The 17,472-nt window shown below is 40.8% G+C and overlaps 1 protein-coding gene across 1 annotated transcript in view; it reads right to left on the reverse strand.

Annotated features, from left to right (window-relative positions):
• Positions 1 to 3,802: 3,802 nt before the first annotated feature.
• Positions 3,803 to 17,472, reverse strand: part of LOC311222780 (solute carrier family 28 member 3-like) — a gene marked incomplete at both ends in the record, with an annotated part of 42,813 nt that continues 29,143 nt past the window's right edge. The window contains 3 exons of the mRNA XM_084307408.1: positions 3,803 to 3,920; positions 4,185 to 4,299; positions 15,798 to 15,896. Of these exons, the coding sequence (XP_084163534.1) occupies positions 3,803 to 3,920; positions 4,185 to 4,299; positions 15,798 to 15,896 (332 nt within the window). The remainder of the gene's footprint in view (positions 3,921 to 4,184; positions 4,300 to 15,797; positions 15,897 to 17,472) is intronic.

Below are 17,472 nucleotides of genomic sequence, written 5' to 3' on the forward strand. Positions count from 1 at the left end.
GACTTTTCACAATGCACTGTCACTGACACATCAAGATGTACAACTGGGCATGTTAGTCAATATAATTTTTTTTGATCAAGACATTGTGATGATTAAGACCCTGGTCTAGTCCACCCATTACTAACAAGAAACAAAATCTCTTTATTTATCAAATATACATTTTTGTTCTCAACACATTTAAAACAGATAAATTAACCTGGATTTTCATCATCATCTCCTGGCTCTAATGTGCATGTGTTTTTCCAACCACTAAATATGTGTGTCAAAACAGTGCAAATAAGGTCATGACAGAACATTCTGGCATGTTACTTTCTTTTTTGCAGTTAACATTGGCTTTTCATAGCCTGTGTTTGCCAAACTCCCATTGTTGCTTTGAATCAATATTATGCATCCATATTGCCTCCAGATATTGCCAATGTAACGTATATGTCATCATATCAGAGCCTATAGGGGAGAGTGGGGTGAGAAGTGCCAATTTTTACCTGTTAAGCCTTAAGGTCCCCCTATAGGGGGACCCTGCTTTTCATTATCATAAATCGATCAATAGTATTAGATCCCCAATTATCATATCATGGGGTATCATTGGAAAGCCATACTCATTGGCTACAACCCTGTGCAAAGATTTTCGAGATCGCCAAATGATTGACGGAGCTAGAGCCCCGGGAGTCGGGGGTGGTAATGTGTACTTTTGCGTACTTTGGGGCACGCCTCACATATCGGCATGTAACTCGAGAACCGCTGAACGGATTTTGTCACCTGAAAGGGCAATCAACAAATATGGCTTTAATTCGACCTATATATGGTATTAAAATAAATGCACACCCGAGCCACTAGAGGTCGGCAAAGAATCGTCCACATGTAGGCCCTTGGATGTTAAGAGGTCAATGTTTTTAAATATTTTTTTTGTAGCCAAGAGTAAAGACCATAACCCTATCATAAACAGTAGTCAAAGTGTATATTTTCATCTTTACCGATGTTTTATATGTTTTATCGGAAATACAAATTTATCGGAAAATGCTAATTATCGCAAGAAATGACTAAATCCAGATTTAACCCTGCCATTGGAAAGAGGAGCATTTTCCCTATCCATAGATGTATGATTTGGCCATAATAAGGTCAAGGTCAAGTTCAAGGTCAAATATGAATTTATAATTAAAGTCGATTATCATTAATTACTGTATCTACAAATCCTTCTGTTTAATCATCTTCCCGGGTTTCATTTGCTTAGATTTTTTGTACACATGATCTCAATAAGGTGGTGAATGAGCTCAGTGAGCATTTTCTCCTACCCGTATACATTTTTGATCATCATCATCAAAATCATAAATCATAATTAATCATAATAAATTTATTCATTACAATTTACAATTTACAGACACAATATTTCTGACACTGGAAATACATACCCCCAGGTCCCTAGATGTTCCTAGATACCAAGAACATGCAAATTGACCTTGCAGAAGTGGAGCAATCTTCCATTTACTTAGGCATGTACCTTTAGGCGAAAACGGTCTACAGATTAACAGGTTAAAGTGCCTTTAAAGCAAGGTGATTAACAGTGATGCCCCCAACTAAAATATGTACATATAGTTTAGGATGTTGTGCATTCCTGGGGACAATCACTTTGGATCTTAAATAAACTGTTTCAGAAATATAGCTTTAGAAAAAAAATTGGTTTTGTGGCACAACTTGCCCCCGGTGTGGGGTAAGTTGTGCCATTAGAGAGAATACACTGGGGTAAATTGTGCCATTGATAATTTTAAGTAAAACAGATCATTTTAATCTCAAAAGCGGTAAAAGCATCCTGCAGATCTTCATCTCCTTTCCAACCTGACGTATAGTCCTCCCCTGTTGCACCTCTTTCACTGCTCTTTCCAACTTCTCAATAGGAGTTGAAACCCTGTCTGTCTTCCATTTGTATCTGCGTGGCATGATGGATTTTGGTCTAAAATTAAGAATATCACATCGTTTTAGTGATCAAATGTAAGAATGCAATGTACAATAACAATAAAATACAATAAAGTAATATATATAGTTAATAATTATAAGTTGGGGCAACTTAACCAAGAGAATATCTGGCACAACTTAACCCAGGCCCTTTGGCACAAATCACCCCAAGCCTACCATTTTGAAAAAATTACATCCCCCAGCTGTTTTGAGCTGGCATCATGCTAACTGTATAGGGGTTCCCAAACTTCTCAGGCCGGGACCCAGAAAATAAGGCGTCAGAGAGCCGCGGCCCAATGCACATCGTCAGGCTTTTTTTTTTTTTTTTGCCAGGCGACCGATTTTTTAAGCCAAATATCACTTCAATCCTATTAAGTTTAAGTTTAAGTTTAAGTTTATTTGGATCCCCATTAGCCACAGCAGTGCTGGGGCTATTCTTCCTGGGGTCCATAACACATAAAATACAGTTACAGACTTATACACTCACAACATTTACATGTCATACAGACAATTAAAACAACAATAAAAACCCTTATACATTCATAACATTTACATGTCATACAGACAATTAAAACAACAATAAAAACCCTTATACACTCACAACATTTACATGTCATACAGACAATTAAAACAACAATAAAAACCCTAATCAAATTCAGAATACAATATAAAAATATATACTCCTTATGAATGAATTCATAATACAATACAATAATACCTACTCATAATTAATTCATAATACAATACAGCATAATATACTATTTAGCTTTTACATACATTATCTATGTTCATATCAGCCAATTATACAATATTTTAATAATATATCCCTATCAGACACATGCCTTTTCATCCATATATACCTATCTCTTTATCAGACACATACATTTTCATTTACGTACACACTATCTATTAGGGAATGTCAATTTAAGTTAGTTAATCATTTATATGTGCTATTTATGAGAGGGCTAACTTGTTGCAAAATAATAATGATAATAATAATAGCCTCATTAAAATACTATTGTTGCTTCGGTTGTTTTCAGCGTTTTATGTGCATAATTATTATTGTTATTTAGTTTGAAATGTTCGTTGAAATAAGTAGATTTTTCGTTTTTGTTTATTTATTAAGTTAATATAAAACCATATAGTCACATTTTAGAATACAATAGAATCGAATTTTAGAATACAACTAGAAACACTGTCCTGGCCTGCTTCTAAGTTCAGTGGCCTGACAAAAAAAAAAAAAAAAAAAAATTATTATTATTATTATTGTTATTTTTTATTTTTTTTTGAAATCATCTCGCGGACCTCCCGTGGCTGCTCGCGGCCCACCTTTGGGTCGCGACCCCGACTTTGGGAACCACTAAAACATGTGTGAACTGTTTTCAAAGTTGTCTATAATTGTTCAAACACAGCAATAAAAAAACCTTGATCATACAATTTTTACTTTGGAGGGCAAACCCATGTTTTTTTTTTACTTAAATGTGCTTAAATGTGTCTCCCTTCTTTGCAGGTGGAGTGAAATGGATGCCTCTTCAAAAATATGTTGTCACATGACCAACTTCTTCTATGGTTTTCATCTAGATAACAGGGGTGGCACTTCTTGCCCCTTGGCACTTCTTACCCCACTCTCCCCTACTGGAGCTGCTGAGCACTCTGGCTTTCTCTCCTGTCCTGTCCTCTCCTCTCCTGTCCTGTCCTGTCCTGTCCTGTCCTGTCCTGTCCTGTCCTGTCCTGTCCTGTCCTGTCCTCTCCTCTCCTCTCCTCTCCTCTCCTCTCCTCTCCTCTCCTCTCCTCTCCTCTCCTCTCCTCTCCTCTCCTCTCCTCTCCTCTCCTCTCCTCTCCTCTCCTCTCCTATTTAAAGCACCAGGCTGCAGTTGAAGTGTGTGGGGGAGGTGAAGGCACAGCAGCCTTGTAAAGCCGTCTGACTGAAGCCCCCTCCCACGGTCACGTTCCATGGATCATGCACTGCCACACTGCAGGAGACAAGGGATGTTATATGCCATGTGGCTGCATCTCATATACAGCCACAATAAGACAAGATACAGCCATAGAACCGAGTGGACGGATTATGTGCTATTATTACTCAATGCATGTCTGTGACACGCACGCACGCACACACACACACACACACACACACACACACACACACACACACACACACACACACACACACACACACACACACACACACACACACACACACACACACACACACACACACACACACACACACACACCTGTTGTAGAGTTGCATGCAGCAGGTGACTAGCTGGCTGGTGTTAGTTATATGGGTTTCGTTGAACACTGTTTTCAGGAAGTCTTGACAGTCAAGTTCTGGAATGTACAGTACACCTAAAAAAATTAAAGATAGAAACATAACATTAGAACAATGATGTCATCAAACGATAGAGTGCATGGCAGTATGTCATCATTAAGAACAAACAGAACAGATATGTTGATCACACACTGTACACACAAAACATTATTTTCTTTTTTACACAAAACAATGATATTACTGTCAAATGTTGGGGCACTCTGGTTAATGATGTAATCATTAAACTATGCAGACAACTGCGTACTATATAGATATCCTACTATTAATTTTAGACTGAATATGTCTAAATATTAAATGTTGTATCAGCATAATAAATATGTAAAGATCCCAGCAAAGGATTCTGTGAAGTATTATCCAAATATTTGGAAAAATGTATGACAAAACATCCTATAGTTAGGTTATCAAACAGAAAAAGACCAAGACTATTTGTAACATTTGACTTCAGTGGGATTTGTCTATCCTCACTAGGGTTCCCTTTTCAAAGGCCGAGGGCCTATCTCATGTCATGTATATCCATACCCTGCCTTTTGTTAATGATTCAACATCCAAAGACTATTTATAGATACATTTCTAGATTTTATTTGGAAGGATAAATTCCATAAAGTAAAAATATCTGTACTTTCCAACGGAGGGAGTTGAGTTGTTGATACTGTTAATACCTTTAGGGTTAACTGTAAAAAAGGTGTCTTAGAAACCCTGATTCCATTTGGTATTTTATCCCAAATCTTATTTTCAATTAGATTGGACTTTAATCAGCATCAGCAGCAGTCAAGGAAGCAGTCCTTTGTCCACAATGTCATAATTGTCATGTCTCATAAAACAATGCAACGTAACTACAGTATCATAAATAAGTTGTTATTCTTTTCTAAATGGTTCCAAAGAAATATAAATCATATTCTCAATACAAATATATAATATGATAATAAATTATACAATGGCATGCACATTTCTTGATTCTGATTGGCTGAAACAGTCAAGTTAGACGTTGTTATTTCGTATAACACACTTCACGTGACCCCAGATCCCTTCCACAACCTAATTACTTATTTTTTTCTGTCTGAATGAATCCGCCATAGATAGACAAATGGAAGTATGAATAGCCTTTGAACGAATCCTCCAAAAAAGATACAGTCAACTGGAATATGTTAGTTCGTTACACATATGTTGGATTATGTAATTGGTTTGCATGACCCATTGTGAAACAAAAGAAAAATTGCAGACGTAAAAAAAAAAATATATATATATATTTTTTTTTCAGACCATTGGATTTGATTGATTGATTGATTGATTGATTGAAAATGTTATTAACAGATTGCAGAATGGGTACAATACAGTACGGCTCAATACACACAATTGTTAAGGGGATGCAGACCAGAGAAATACTTTTGTCTTGTTTACATCAGGGTCCCCCATTTTCAATTCATCATAACATAATCAATACAATACATGACATACAGATAGACAGTACTGCTACATCTATACATTTATGACATATCAGATTTACAAATACAGTACTGTTTGTGATACAAAAAGAGTCTAAAAAAGAGAGTATATACATTTGACGAAGAAACTGTACATTGGAGGAGGTTGGGTAGGTGGGGTGGAGGGGGGGGTTGGGTAGGTGGGGTGGGGAAACTGTACATTGGAGGTGGTTGGGTGGGGGTGGGGGGTTGGGTAGGCGGGGTGGGGGGGGGGGGGGACTGTACATTGGATTATCGACGAAACCTTACTTGGTCCCAAGAAGAGGGTCTTGTGTATTATTGGGTTAGGACATTTACTGTACATTGGAGGGGGTTGGGTTAGGACAGGGGTCAGCAACCTTTACTATCAAAAGAGCCACTTTCCCCCCCTCCCACAAAATAAAATGCTCAGGGAGCCGCACAACCTATTTACCCTTAAAATGAAGATATCACAGTGTATCCCCAAGCATACCCCACATTTAGCATAAAACGGCTGACAATTGCATACCCAAAGTAATTTGTGATTTATTATACTTTATACTTATAGCACACAGTTTGTTGCATTAATGGAATTATAAAGCAACAAATTATTTTTTTTGACTTTTTATTGCTGTTTTTATCTGTTATAACAAAGGAAAACCTCAAACTCTTATGAAGAGGAGAAAAAGACTGGCCGTGTAGACCTATTTTTAAATAAAACACAGAAGAGGAGACAAAACACTGGTGTCTGTAGACCGACTTTGAAAGAAAACCCTGAACTATTCAGGTATATTTGAGTCATTCCCTTATTTGTGGAAAATCTATAAAATAAAAAGTAAATTTTTCGTTGTTCGCAAATTTCGCACCACATATCAGGCATCAGGTAAGCCTGCATCGTTAGTTGTGAAAGCAAATTAATCTGTCCACGCTGAATTAAACCCTCTATTTTCCTCAGACTTTCCTTTTTTTTTTTATTTATCCATGGTTAGCTTACTAGGGGGTCAGAAACTCAAGATTAGCCACTTGCAGACAGCAGGGAGAGGCGCGGGGTGTGACGTACTGTATATTTTAGTTGATGAAATATTTTTGTTGACTAAATATTTTTGTTGATGAAATATTTTTTAATTTCAGTGTCACATTATGACATCGATCTCCAAAATAAGAGAACAAAAACAAAAACAAACTAAAAAAAAGTAAACAAAAAATAATAAAAAAAATAATTTGAGCTCCGGAGCCGCAGGTTGCCGACCCCTGGGTTAGGACATTTACAGGGGCCAGTTTCGAATTGCAGTCTCCCGTAGGTGCTCTTTGAGAGTGGTTTTGAAAGTGGGTAGTTATTCACAATCCTTTACAGCTGTGGATAGGGCGTTCCACATTGATGTGGCATAATTGCGAAACGTGTTTAGTCCCTTGTCTGAGCCAAATCTGGGTTTAACATGATTTGTGGAGCTCCCTCTGGTATCTACTAACTAGTGGATATACTATTGGATCTACTTTCTCTGTTGATGGTTTTGTGAATAAATCTCCATTATGCTTCAATTACTGTGTGAATGAATGAATGAATGAATAATTTTATTTCGAATGTTTACAAATAAATAAACAAACAAATAATTTGAACATTTTCACAAATAAACTAACGAAAAGGATAGGTTTGAAGCCGAAGGCTTATAGAGCAACCTACCCCTAATTCAAAAAACGAATTCAAAAAAGTTAAAGTTTTCAAAATATAACAAACAAAAAAAGAAATCAACAATCAAAAATCAACAAAAACCGATCCAGAAAAGAACAAAAAAAGTGAAAGTTTGCAAGATAAAACAAACAAACAAACAAACAAACAAACAAACAAACAAAAAAAATCAACAATCAACAAAAAACGTTCCTGAAAAGAACATAAGCCAGCATAAAGCAAAAATGCATCTGCAATACCAGAGTTTCATGGTAGAAAAAAAAAATATTGTAGGTTAAATTTTACTATAAGATTCTAGAACCCTGTTTTTAAACATCTTTTTAAACTTAAAAATACTCCTGCTGTTTTTTATTTCCACTCCTTTAACTGACACAGACATACTTTTAAGTGTGGTTCGAGCTCTAGGCTGTTTCAAATTGAGTGTTCTTCTTAAATTATACGTCACCTCTCGTTCTTTAAACAAAATTTGTAAGTTACATGGCAGTTGATAACTTCTAGCTTTAAAAACTATCTCTGCTGTTAAGGTGAACTAAGTCGAGGAACTTTAATGCCCTTAGTTAAAAAAAACAGTGTGTTTGTAGGATGGAGATAACTAACATTGTTCACAACCCTTATTGCCTTTTTCTGTAAGATGATAATAGGATTCAGATTAGTTTTGTATGTGTTTCCTCCTGCGCATGATGTAATACTTAAATATAAATCAACCCAGCCAGGGACAAATCGCAGAGCATATACAGCAATGCTCTGCTACACATTCATAATGATCCACAACGATCGACATCTGCGATCTGCCCAATTACAAGCAGTCTTCTGTTGTTGATCACTGAGCAGCCCCATTGGAACTGTTGGGGAATAAGTGCCCTTTCCCAGGTGCAGTTCAACAGTTGTTATTATTATTACTTTCATGCTTTCATGGGGATTCGAACTGGCGAACCTTTGGTCACATGACGCTTACTCCTCTAATGTTTCAGCTGCTGCTGCTCCATAAATGCCCCACGTATACTCATGCACACACACACACACACGCAGGGATGAGCGCAAATCTGAATATGAATTTCGGAAAGCGTAGATAATGAGATGAGATAATTCTATTACACAGATATTAATATTATTATTTAGGATTTTTTAGATTTCTTTTTATGTTATGAGCTCAATTGATGCAGCTCTCCGCCTAGGCGCACCATCAAAAACGACCTGTATGACTGCTGTCAAAAAACGACCTGTAGGACTGCCTTGTCTCACTGTTCCATACAGGGTATATTATAAAATATATTTCCATGACTCCAAATCAAGAAAACATGAATGAATATTAGTATATTTTGATGGCGGACATGGTGGCCATGTCATTTTAACGATCAGACACCGAAAACCATGTTATAGGAACTGGGTGGTATCCGCTCCTCCTTCCTCATATATAAATGATGTTATGCAAAATCTGCATATGGCTCGCCGATAACAAACTATCATTACACATGGGCAAAACAGAATCCATTCTCTTCGGTTCAAATAACAAACTCACCAAGACCGACGGCTTCTCAGTTCTGTATCGTTAGTGGCTTAGCTTGGCATCGCCTTCTGCACTATCTCGCGTACGTGCACGCGTACTGAATAAACCACAAATGTACCTCTAATACCAGTATTAGTCTGACCACACCCCTCATCAGCTTACCTTCATAAGCAGGTGTGTGGTCACCTGCTCTCCTCCTTCTCGCTTTCACCACAAGGAAGAGGTGCCTCGGTAGATCCCCACACTTGACACCATGATGGAAGAAATTGGATTAGGAACAGCTTGGGAAACAAGGATACGTTGACATCATATCTTTATTTTCTCTCTCACTATTTTCGAGAAAATACGGCGATATTGTCTTCGTACTGGAGTGTCTAGAAGATGATGATCATTCTACAAACCCTCCACCGGTTTTCGTATTGGGAGCACGCCGCTGCATGCTTCTCAACTGCAGTTCCTTGCTGTGTTTGTTGGGGTGAAACCTGTCAGGCCACAGCTGAACTGTCGGACATGCCGCTGTTGTGAGGAGCGGTGCGTTCCAGGTTGGGTGAGTAGTGTTTGCTGGCGGGCTCCACTTGTCTGTTAGTGCTATGGGGGCTACTAGACAAAGTTTATGGAAACCGGCCCCAGGCTAGGGTCCTTTGTTTAGCCGTCTAGGCGACAGAAGGCCTTGGTCTGGCGACCATTATAGTTTTAACTAGTGGGCCGCGACCATTGACACTGGTGATCCCTGTGTGTTCTGGACGAGTGGATTCTCTCTGTCACCGTGTTAAGACCCCATCTTTCATATCCAAATGAGAGTATTCCTTCACGAGGGGATATGTGCATGTAATGTGCGATAGCGGCAGATTCATGTTCAAAGTCAGCTATACAGGCCAGTTGGTACTGTGCTGATTCCGCCGGACGTGTTAATGTCACCGTTGTGAAGCGGTGTTGACGTCTTGTTTTCTCTTTTCTCTTAAAAAGTGAGGAGGGTTCAGAACGGCGGCCTGTCTGGGTGAGTGTTATGTCATTGTTTACATGTTCATAGCTTACGGTTAGCCGGTCGGTGGCCTGGCGCGGGGTAGCTTGGCTTCTCGCGCGCCGCCGGGAGCTCGCTCCTGATCGCGTGCGTCGTAGATCGGCGTCTCGCGAGCGGAAGCGATAGCACCCGAACGGTTGGAGCAGCCGTTAGCTTGATGCTATTCTGTTGAACGTGCTTTGATTTTTAACATGTTTTACACTCTTGACCACGACGTCATCCTTGACAGGGGATGTTCGTCAACCCTGCCTGAGCCTAGACGGGGATTGCGTCAACAAAGAGGGCTGTGTTCTACGGTGGCTTATGACTGCACTTCGCTGATCTGCGTTCCGGGCAGGTACGGGGTTGGCCAGACCCTCATAACACGTCTTCTGGTTTTACCTTGCTAAATGTATTGTGAATGACGGTGTTTTTTCCCAAAACGTGTGTTGTTGCAATGCATTTGAGATACGTTGCGGGTTGTGTGTGAGCTGTTTTTGTCACTGGCAGTAGCTTCTCCGTGCAGGTCGTGATGTATTGATCTGGTTGTTGTGTGAGAAACATCATGGTGTTTATGTGTACCGTGTACTCACTACTAAGGCAACTAACCTATGAAGCTATGCTTGGTGACGAGTGAGTAAAAGAATGTTCTTTCTCAGACTGTAATGACAATGGACAGTGAGTTCACACATTAACAGGTTTTCCTGTTTTAACTGGCCGTATTGAGGGTAAAATAGGAGGATTGTGTTTTTCCCCCCCCGGTTCCCTGGGGACTTTATCACCTCCTATCAGACATGTTGTGCATTAATTGTGTCTTTTGTGTGGTAGGGATACGATGTAACTCTCAGCTTGATTGCTGAGGTTGTGCTAAATCTGCTGGAGAAACTTATTTCCTAAAGGGAAATTGGTTTGGTTGCTGTCGTGTGCTTAGCAAGGCCTGTGGTCGATACTAATCAAGAATGATGTATTCTCTCATTGTGATGATGATGGGTTGTGTGTGTCATGTGACCTACAACTGGGTTGTACTGGCCACAGAAGCACATGTGTATGTTGGACCGGGGTTCTTAGAGCCCTCTCTATTCTGTGTTTTTCCTTAGTAAAAATCAGATAGCAGGTTAGCTCGTGCGCTGTGTGGAGCTATGAAACGCTTCATAGAGCTGACTATGACTGTGTCATATTCTCTTTTTGTCGTTACGTCGTATCATGGGTGTGGGGTCGTAAAGGGGTGAACTGGTAACCTTTCCTCTCCCCATTGTTCTGTCGGTCAGGGGTACACCCCCTGTCCTTCAAGGTTCCCGTCACGTGGCGGTTCGGCACGTTACGGGGGGGGGGGGGGGGGGGGGGGGGGAGGGAGTTCCTGATCCCACGGCCTGGTATATTGGGCGTGTGCACCGCAGGAATTCCCCCGCCATAGAGTACGTCACCGTGCGCGTCTCTGTTGGTAGGACTTCCGTGTGCTGTTCAGGTCCATGTGATGGATCTGTTTTCAGGGGGGGTGGTCAGGGCTCCTCCTCACCAAGCGCCTACTCAGGCCTTCTGTGAGTTCGGACTCCTTCTTCCATGTGATCCATGTGAGGAAGCCTCCATCAGAGTACAGAGCCTTCCTCCTCAGATTGTCAAAGTGAGTGGACCCTCTAGAAGGGTCCTTTTCTATTGTATGTATATTCGATTCAATTCGTTTATTGAGTGTGTATGGGTTCGGTGCCTCTTCCCCGGAGGCCCTAAAACCAGTTTTTTACATGGCTCAAGGTGCAATATATTCTTTTCAATCTGTACAGCTCGCGTGGGAAGTCTCTCTGGGGATCCCCGTCTCTTTCCTATGGGAGGGTGGTGGGATGTAAAAATGTGAACATTTTTTACCCCGGCTGTGTAGACTGGGATACATACTGTTGATGCTTCCTTCTTTCTATTCCAGAAGTGTTGGAGTTAGGGAGTGTCACACCCCTCTTGTCGTTCCCCTGGGCGCCTTGGGGATTCAATGACAGGTCTAAATAGCCTGTTCATTGATGGGGGTGTGTCCCGACGCACGTATAGTGCTAGCTCGCTGTAAACAGGCGATTGACTGGCACGCCTTAGTTGCTTGTGGTTGAAACAGCGTTTTTATAAAGCAACTGAGATGGGGGTTTTTCCTCTTCCGGCAACCACATCCCATGACCTGGGTGGGTTGTCGACGGATCCTCGTTCATGTCTGGGGGATGATGACGGGATGGATCTGAACATATGTAGTGGGGTCTCACGCCCTTGGGGTGGGCCACCAGGCGCGGTTCGTCCCGACGTCTGGGTGGCGCCTTCTTTTCATGTTAAGATCAACACGCATATCTGCCCTTCTCCTGGAGTAGGCATGTCGGCGTGGTTAGGGCACGGGACTGGTTCTGGTCACGCTGGTCCAGATCAGTTGAACCCGTTGTCCGCCGGGGATGCAGATCTGCTGTTCTGGTACCCTGAGGGACTTGGGCTTTTTTCAGGGGGAAAAATGCCAGGTCGGTCTGGGTGTCACAGGGTTAAGCGCTATGGAGACCCTGGTTGGGTATGTTTTTACTCAGCACTGTCGTCATGGCTTACAGCCATGCCATTCTGTACGCGCTCGATCTCGTCGGATCTCGGCCGCTACACAGGTTGGTCCTGGTTAGTACTTGGTTGGGAGACCGCCGGGGAATACCAGGTACGGTGTGCTTAGGGGCTGGTTCTCCATTGTTTTTCGCTCCTCTCTCACGCATGGCGAAGAGGGGCCTGTGGGGGTGGTTTTGGAGTTTTATAGCCGGTGTATACCCGCAGGTGTGTTTTTGGAGTTTTTTCTTGAGGGGTTATAGGAACAACCACCGCATTGGGTAACACCGAGGTGGTTGATTCCCTGGTGTGTTGGAGCAGTGTCAACTCCCGGGTTCACCGGTTGAGGGTGCCCCTGCACGTTCATGACGTCTGCCAATCGTGTCAGCCTTCTCTGCCTCGACCCCTCTGGGTGGGGGTTGTTAAATGGAGGCTTGGTCATGCAACACCGCCAGCTTACGCTCCTTCCGCCGGGGCGGCTGTGTTCAGCTGTCCCCTCTGGCGCCTGTCTCGTCCGCAGTCTCCAGGCTAGGGTTAACAGCCTGTTGCCTGGTTTTTCCCCGGTGCGCTGCCTGCTTCCGTTGGTTAACCTTTTTTGTGTGCTTACGGCCATGCTGACTGCTTATTCTGCAGGGTCAGTGTGCCAGGCGGTGTACTATTGGGGGGACGGGGCCCGCTCGGCTTACTGGCCTGGTTGGTTCCGCCTGGGAATACCAGGTGCAGTAACTGAGGGGCCTTTGTCCGAATACGCTGGCGATGTGGGGGGCGGGGCACTACGTGCCCACCTGGTGGGGTCTTGATGCTGGCATCATGGACTTCTCCGGGCCCCCATTCCAGGGAGTCCAGTCCTTTTGGTGGGTCTGGGTCTTCCTTCGTGCTCCGCTGCTACGGCCTTGCCACGGGGTTGGGTTTGCCCTTGACCCCGTGATTCTGGGGGCAGTAACGAGGTTGTTCCTCCGTTCGTTCCCGGGTGGCATGCGGGTTGTGCGTGTGTGTAGTCGTGGGTCAAGCCACGGTCTGCTCACCCTGTGCGTTGAGTTGCTTGAGTGCCTCTTCGCACGGTCGGGTCCGTCGCCCTCCCGTGACGTCCCTAATAGGGGGGCTACCCTCCATTAGGGGGGGTCGGGGGGGCTCGGCCCTCCCTGTTCTGATGGTTTTGGGGGGCTGTCAGCGGGGTGTATTTGTCAGCCAAGTGGCTCCGCTTGGCCTCCCTTGTGCAGAAGGCGATGCCAAGCTAAGCCACTAACGATACAGAACGTTAGGTTATGACTATAACCAAGTTCTGTTAGTTAGGGGCGATGCTTGGCATCGGACGCCGCTGCAGCCCTTGTCCTCACCTTGTGGTGAAAGCTTGGGAAGGAGGAGAGCAGGTGACCACACACCTGCTTATGAAGGTAAGCTGATGAGGGGTGTGGTCAGACTAATACTGGTATTAGAGGTACATTTGTGGTTTATTCAGTACGCGTGCACGTACGCGAGATAGTGCAGAAGGCGATGCCAAGCATCGCCCCTAACTAACAGAACTTGGTTATAGTCATAACCTAACGTTACAGTGGGTGACAATATTGTCACAAGGAAAGATGAAATTACCTACCTGGGTTCCCTCCTAGAGGCTAATCTTTCCTGTGACAAAATGGCATCCAATGTAATAAAAAAAAGTCAACCAACAAACTCGATTCAAGAATACCCTGAAGACTCTGGCAGGAGCACTCATTCAAGGGTACTACGACTATGCTTGCACCTCATGGTACCAAAGCACCTCAAAGGCACTAAAAACCAAATTACAAACATCTCAAAACAAACTAGTCAGACTACTGCTTGACCTGACTCCTAGAACCCACCTCACCCCTGCCCACTTTGACAACCTAGGATGGCTTAGAGTAGATGACAGAGTACAGCAACTTGCAATGGGCCTGGTCTAGATACACTACACGACCACCAAGGTACATGTCAAAATACTTCCCAAAGGTCAGTGAATACCATGATCACAACACCAGAGGGAGCTCCACAAATCATGTTAAACCCAGATTCGGCTCAAACAAGGGACTAAACACGTTTCGCAATTATGCTACATCAATGTGGAACGCCCTACCCAAAGCTGTAAAGGAATGTGAATCACTACCCACTTTCAAAAACACTCTCAAAGAACACCTACGGGAGACTGCAATTCGAAACTGGCCCCTACAAATGTCCTAACCCAGTTGTACAGTAAATGACCAAGTATGGCTTTGTCAGTATTCCAATGTACAGTGTTGTACTGTACTGTACTGTACCCATTCTGCAATCTGTTAATAAAGTTTTCAATCAATCAATCAATCAATCAATCAATCAATCAATCAATCAATCAATAGGAACTGGGTTGTATCCACTCCTCCTTCCTCATATATAAACGATGTTATTGGAACTGGGTGGTATCCGCTCCTCCTTCCTCATATATAAACGATGTTATAGGAACTGGGTGGTATCCGCTCCTCCCTCCTCATATATAATTGATGTTATTGGAACTGGGTGGTATCCACTCCTCCTTCCTCATATATAAACGATGTTATTGGAACTGGGTGGTATCTGCTCCTCCTTCCTCATATATAAACTATGTTATTGGAACTGGGTGGTATCTGCTCCTCCTTCCTCATATATAAACTATGTTATTGGAACTGGGTGGTATCCACTCCTCCTTCCTCATATATAAACGATGTTATTGGAACTGGGTGGTATCTGCTCCTCCTTCCTCATATATAAACTATGTTATTGGAACTGGGTGGTATCTGCTCCTCCTTCCTCATATATAAACTATGTTATTGGAACTGGGCGGTATCCGCTCCTCTTTCCTCATTTATAAACAGGCCACAAATTTCATATGGACTATTTACATTTATTTATGTATGAATAAGATAAGATATTCTTGAATATGAGAGAATATGTAGGAGAGACGTGAGCATTTTTAAAGATTAGTTTCCGATGTTCATAATATGTACTGTAATACTCTTTTCTGATGTCCCCCAGTTAAAGGGGGTGGGGGTGGTTCAACTTCAGACAGTTCTCAGTGATTCTTTGAAGGCACAACAATTGCATTTCCAATATTAAGTTAGAAAATACATTTGCCGGATTTAACGTTACTTCCTTTAATCTAATGTTAATTTGTTAATTTGATTACACCAGTTCCCACTTTGTATTGTACAATAATGGTTGCAACCAAATTGTTGCCCACTTATGGTTTTCTATCCGAATACAGATACAGATCATTTTGATGGTTGAACAAATACAGATACATATACAGATAATGACATCTCCACACACCCCTAACACACACACAAACACACACACACACCAGTTACCTGCGATGCATGCAGTCATGAAGCAAGCGACGGTGCCTGCTATCAGAGCTCTCAGTCCACAACTGGAGATATCAGCTCTTCTGTGAGGAGCCATAGTCGCTGGGAGAGAGAACACAATGTTATCTATCTATCTATCTATCTATCTATCTATCTATCTATCTATCTATCTATCTATCTATCTATCTATCTATCTATCTATCTATCTATCTATCTATCTATCTATCTATCTATCTATCTATCTATCTATCTATCTATCTATCTATCTATCTATCTATCTATCTATCTATCTATCTATCTATCTATCTATCTATCTATCTATCTATCTATCTATCTATCTATCTATCTATCTATCTATCTATCTATCTATCTATCTATCTATCTATCTATCTATCTATCTATCTATCTATCTATCTATCTATCTATCTATCTATCTATCTATCTATCTATCTATCTATCTATCTATCTATCTATCTATCTATCTATCTATCTATCTATCTATCTATCTATCTATCTATCTATCTATCTATCTATCTATCTATCTATCTATCTATCTATCTATCTATCTATCTATCTATCTATCTATCTATCTATCTATCTATCTATCTATCTATCTATCTATCTATCTATCTATCTATCTATCTATCTATCTATCTATCTATCTATCTATCTATCTATCTATCTATCTATCTATCTATCTATCTATCTATCTATCTATCTATCTATCTATCTATCTATCTATCTATCTATCTATCTATCTATCTATCTATCTATCTATCTATCTATCTATCTATCTATCTATCTATCTATCTATCTATCTATCTATCTATCTATCTATCTATCTATCTATCTATCTATCTATCTATCTATCTATCTATCTATCTATCTATCTATCTATCTATCTATCTATCTATCTATCTATCTATCTATCTATCTATCTATCTATCTATCTATCTATCTATCTATCTATCTATCTATCTATCTATCTATCTATCTATCTATCTATCTATCTATCTATCTATCTATCTATCTATCTATCTATCTATCTATCTATCTATCTATCTATCTATCTATCTATCTATCTATCTATCTATCTATCTATCTATCTATCTATCTATCTATCTATCTATCTATCTATCTATCTATCTATCTATCTATCTATCTATCTATCTATCTATCTATCTATCTATCTATCTATCTATCTATCTATCTATCTATCTATCTATCTATCTATCTATCTATCTATCTATCTATCTATCTATCTATCTATCTATCTATCTATCTATCTATCTATCTATCTATCTATCTATCTATCTATCTATCTATCTATCTATCTATCTATCTATCTATCTATCTATCTATCTATCTATCTATCTATCTATCTATCTATCTATCTATCTATCTATCTATCTATCTATCTATCTATCTATCTATCTATCTATCTATCTATCTATCTATCTATCTATCTATCTATCTATCTATCTATCTATCTATCTATCTATCTATCTATCTATCTATCTATCTATCTATCTATCTATCTATCTATCTATCTATCTATCTATCTATCTATCTATCTATCTATCTATCTATCTATCTATCTATCTATCTATCTATCTATCTATCTATCTATCTATCTATCTATCTATCTATCTATCTATCTATCTATCTATCTATCTAT

Source organism: Notolepis coatsorum (assembly GCF_963971535.1).
Source record: "Notolepis coatsorum genome assembly, chromosome: 1".
Lineage (NCBI taxonomy): Eukaryota > Metazoa > Chordata > Actinopteri > Aulopiformes > Paralepididae > Notolepis > Notolepis coatsorum.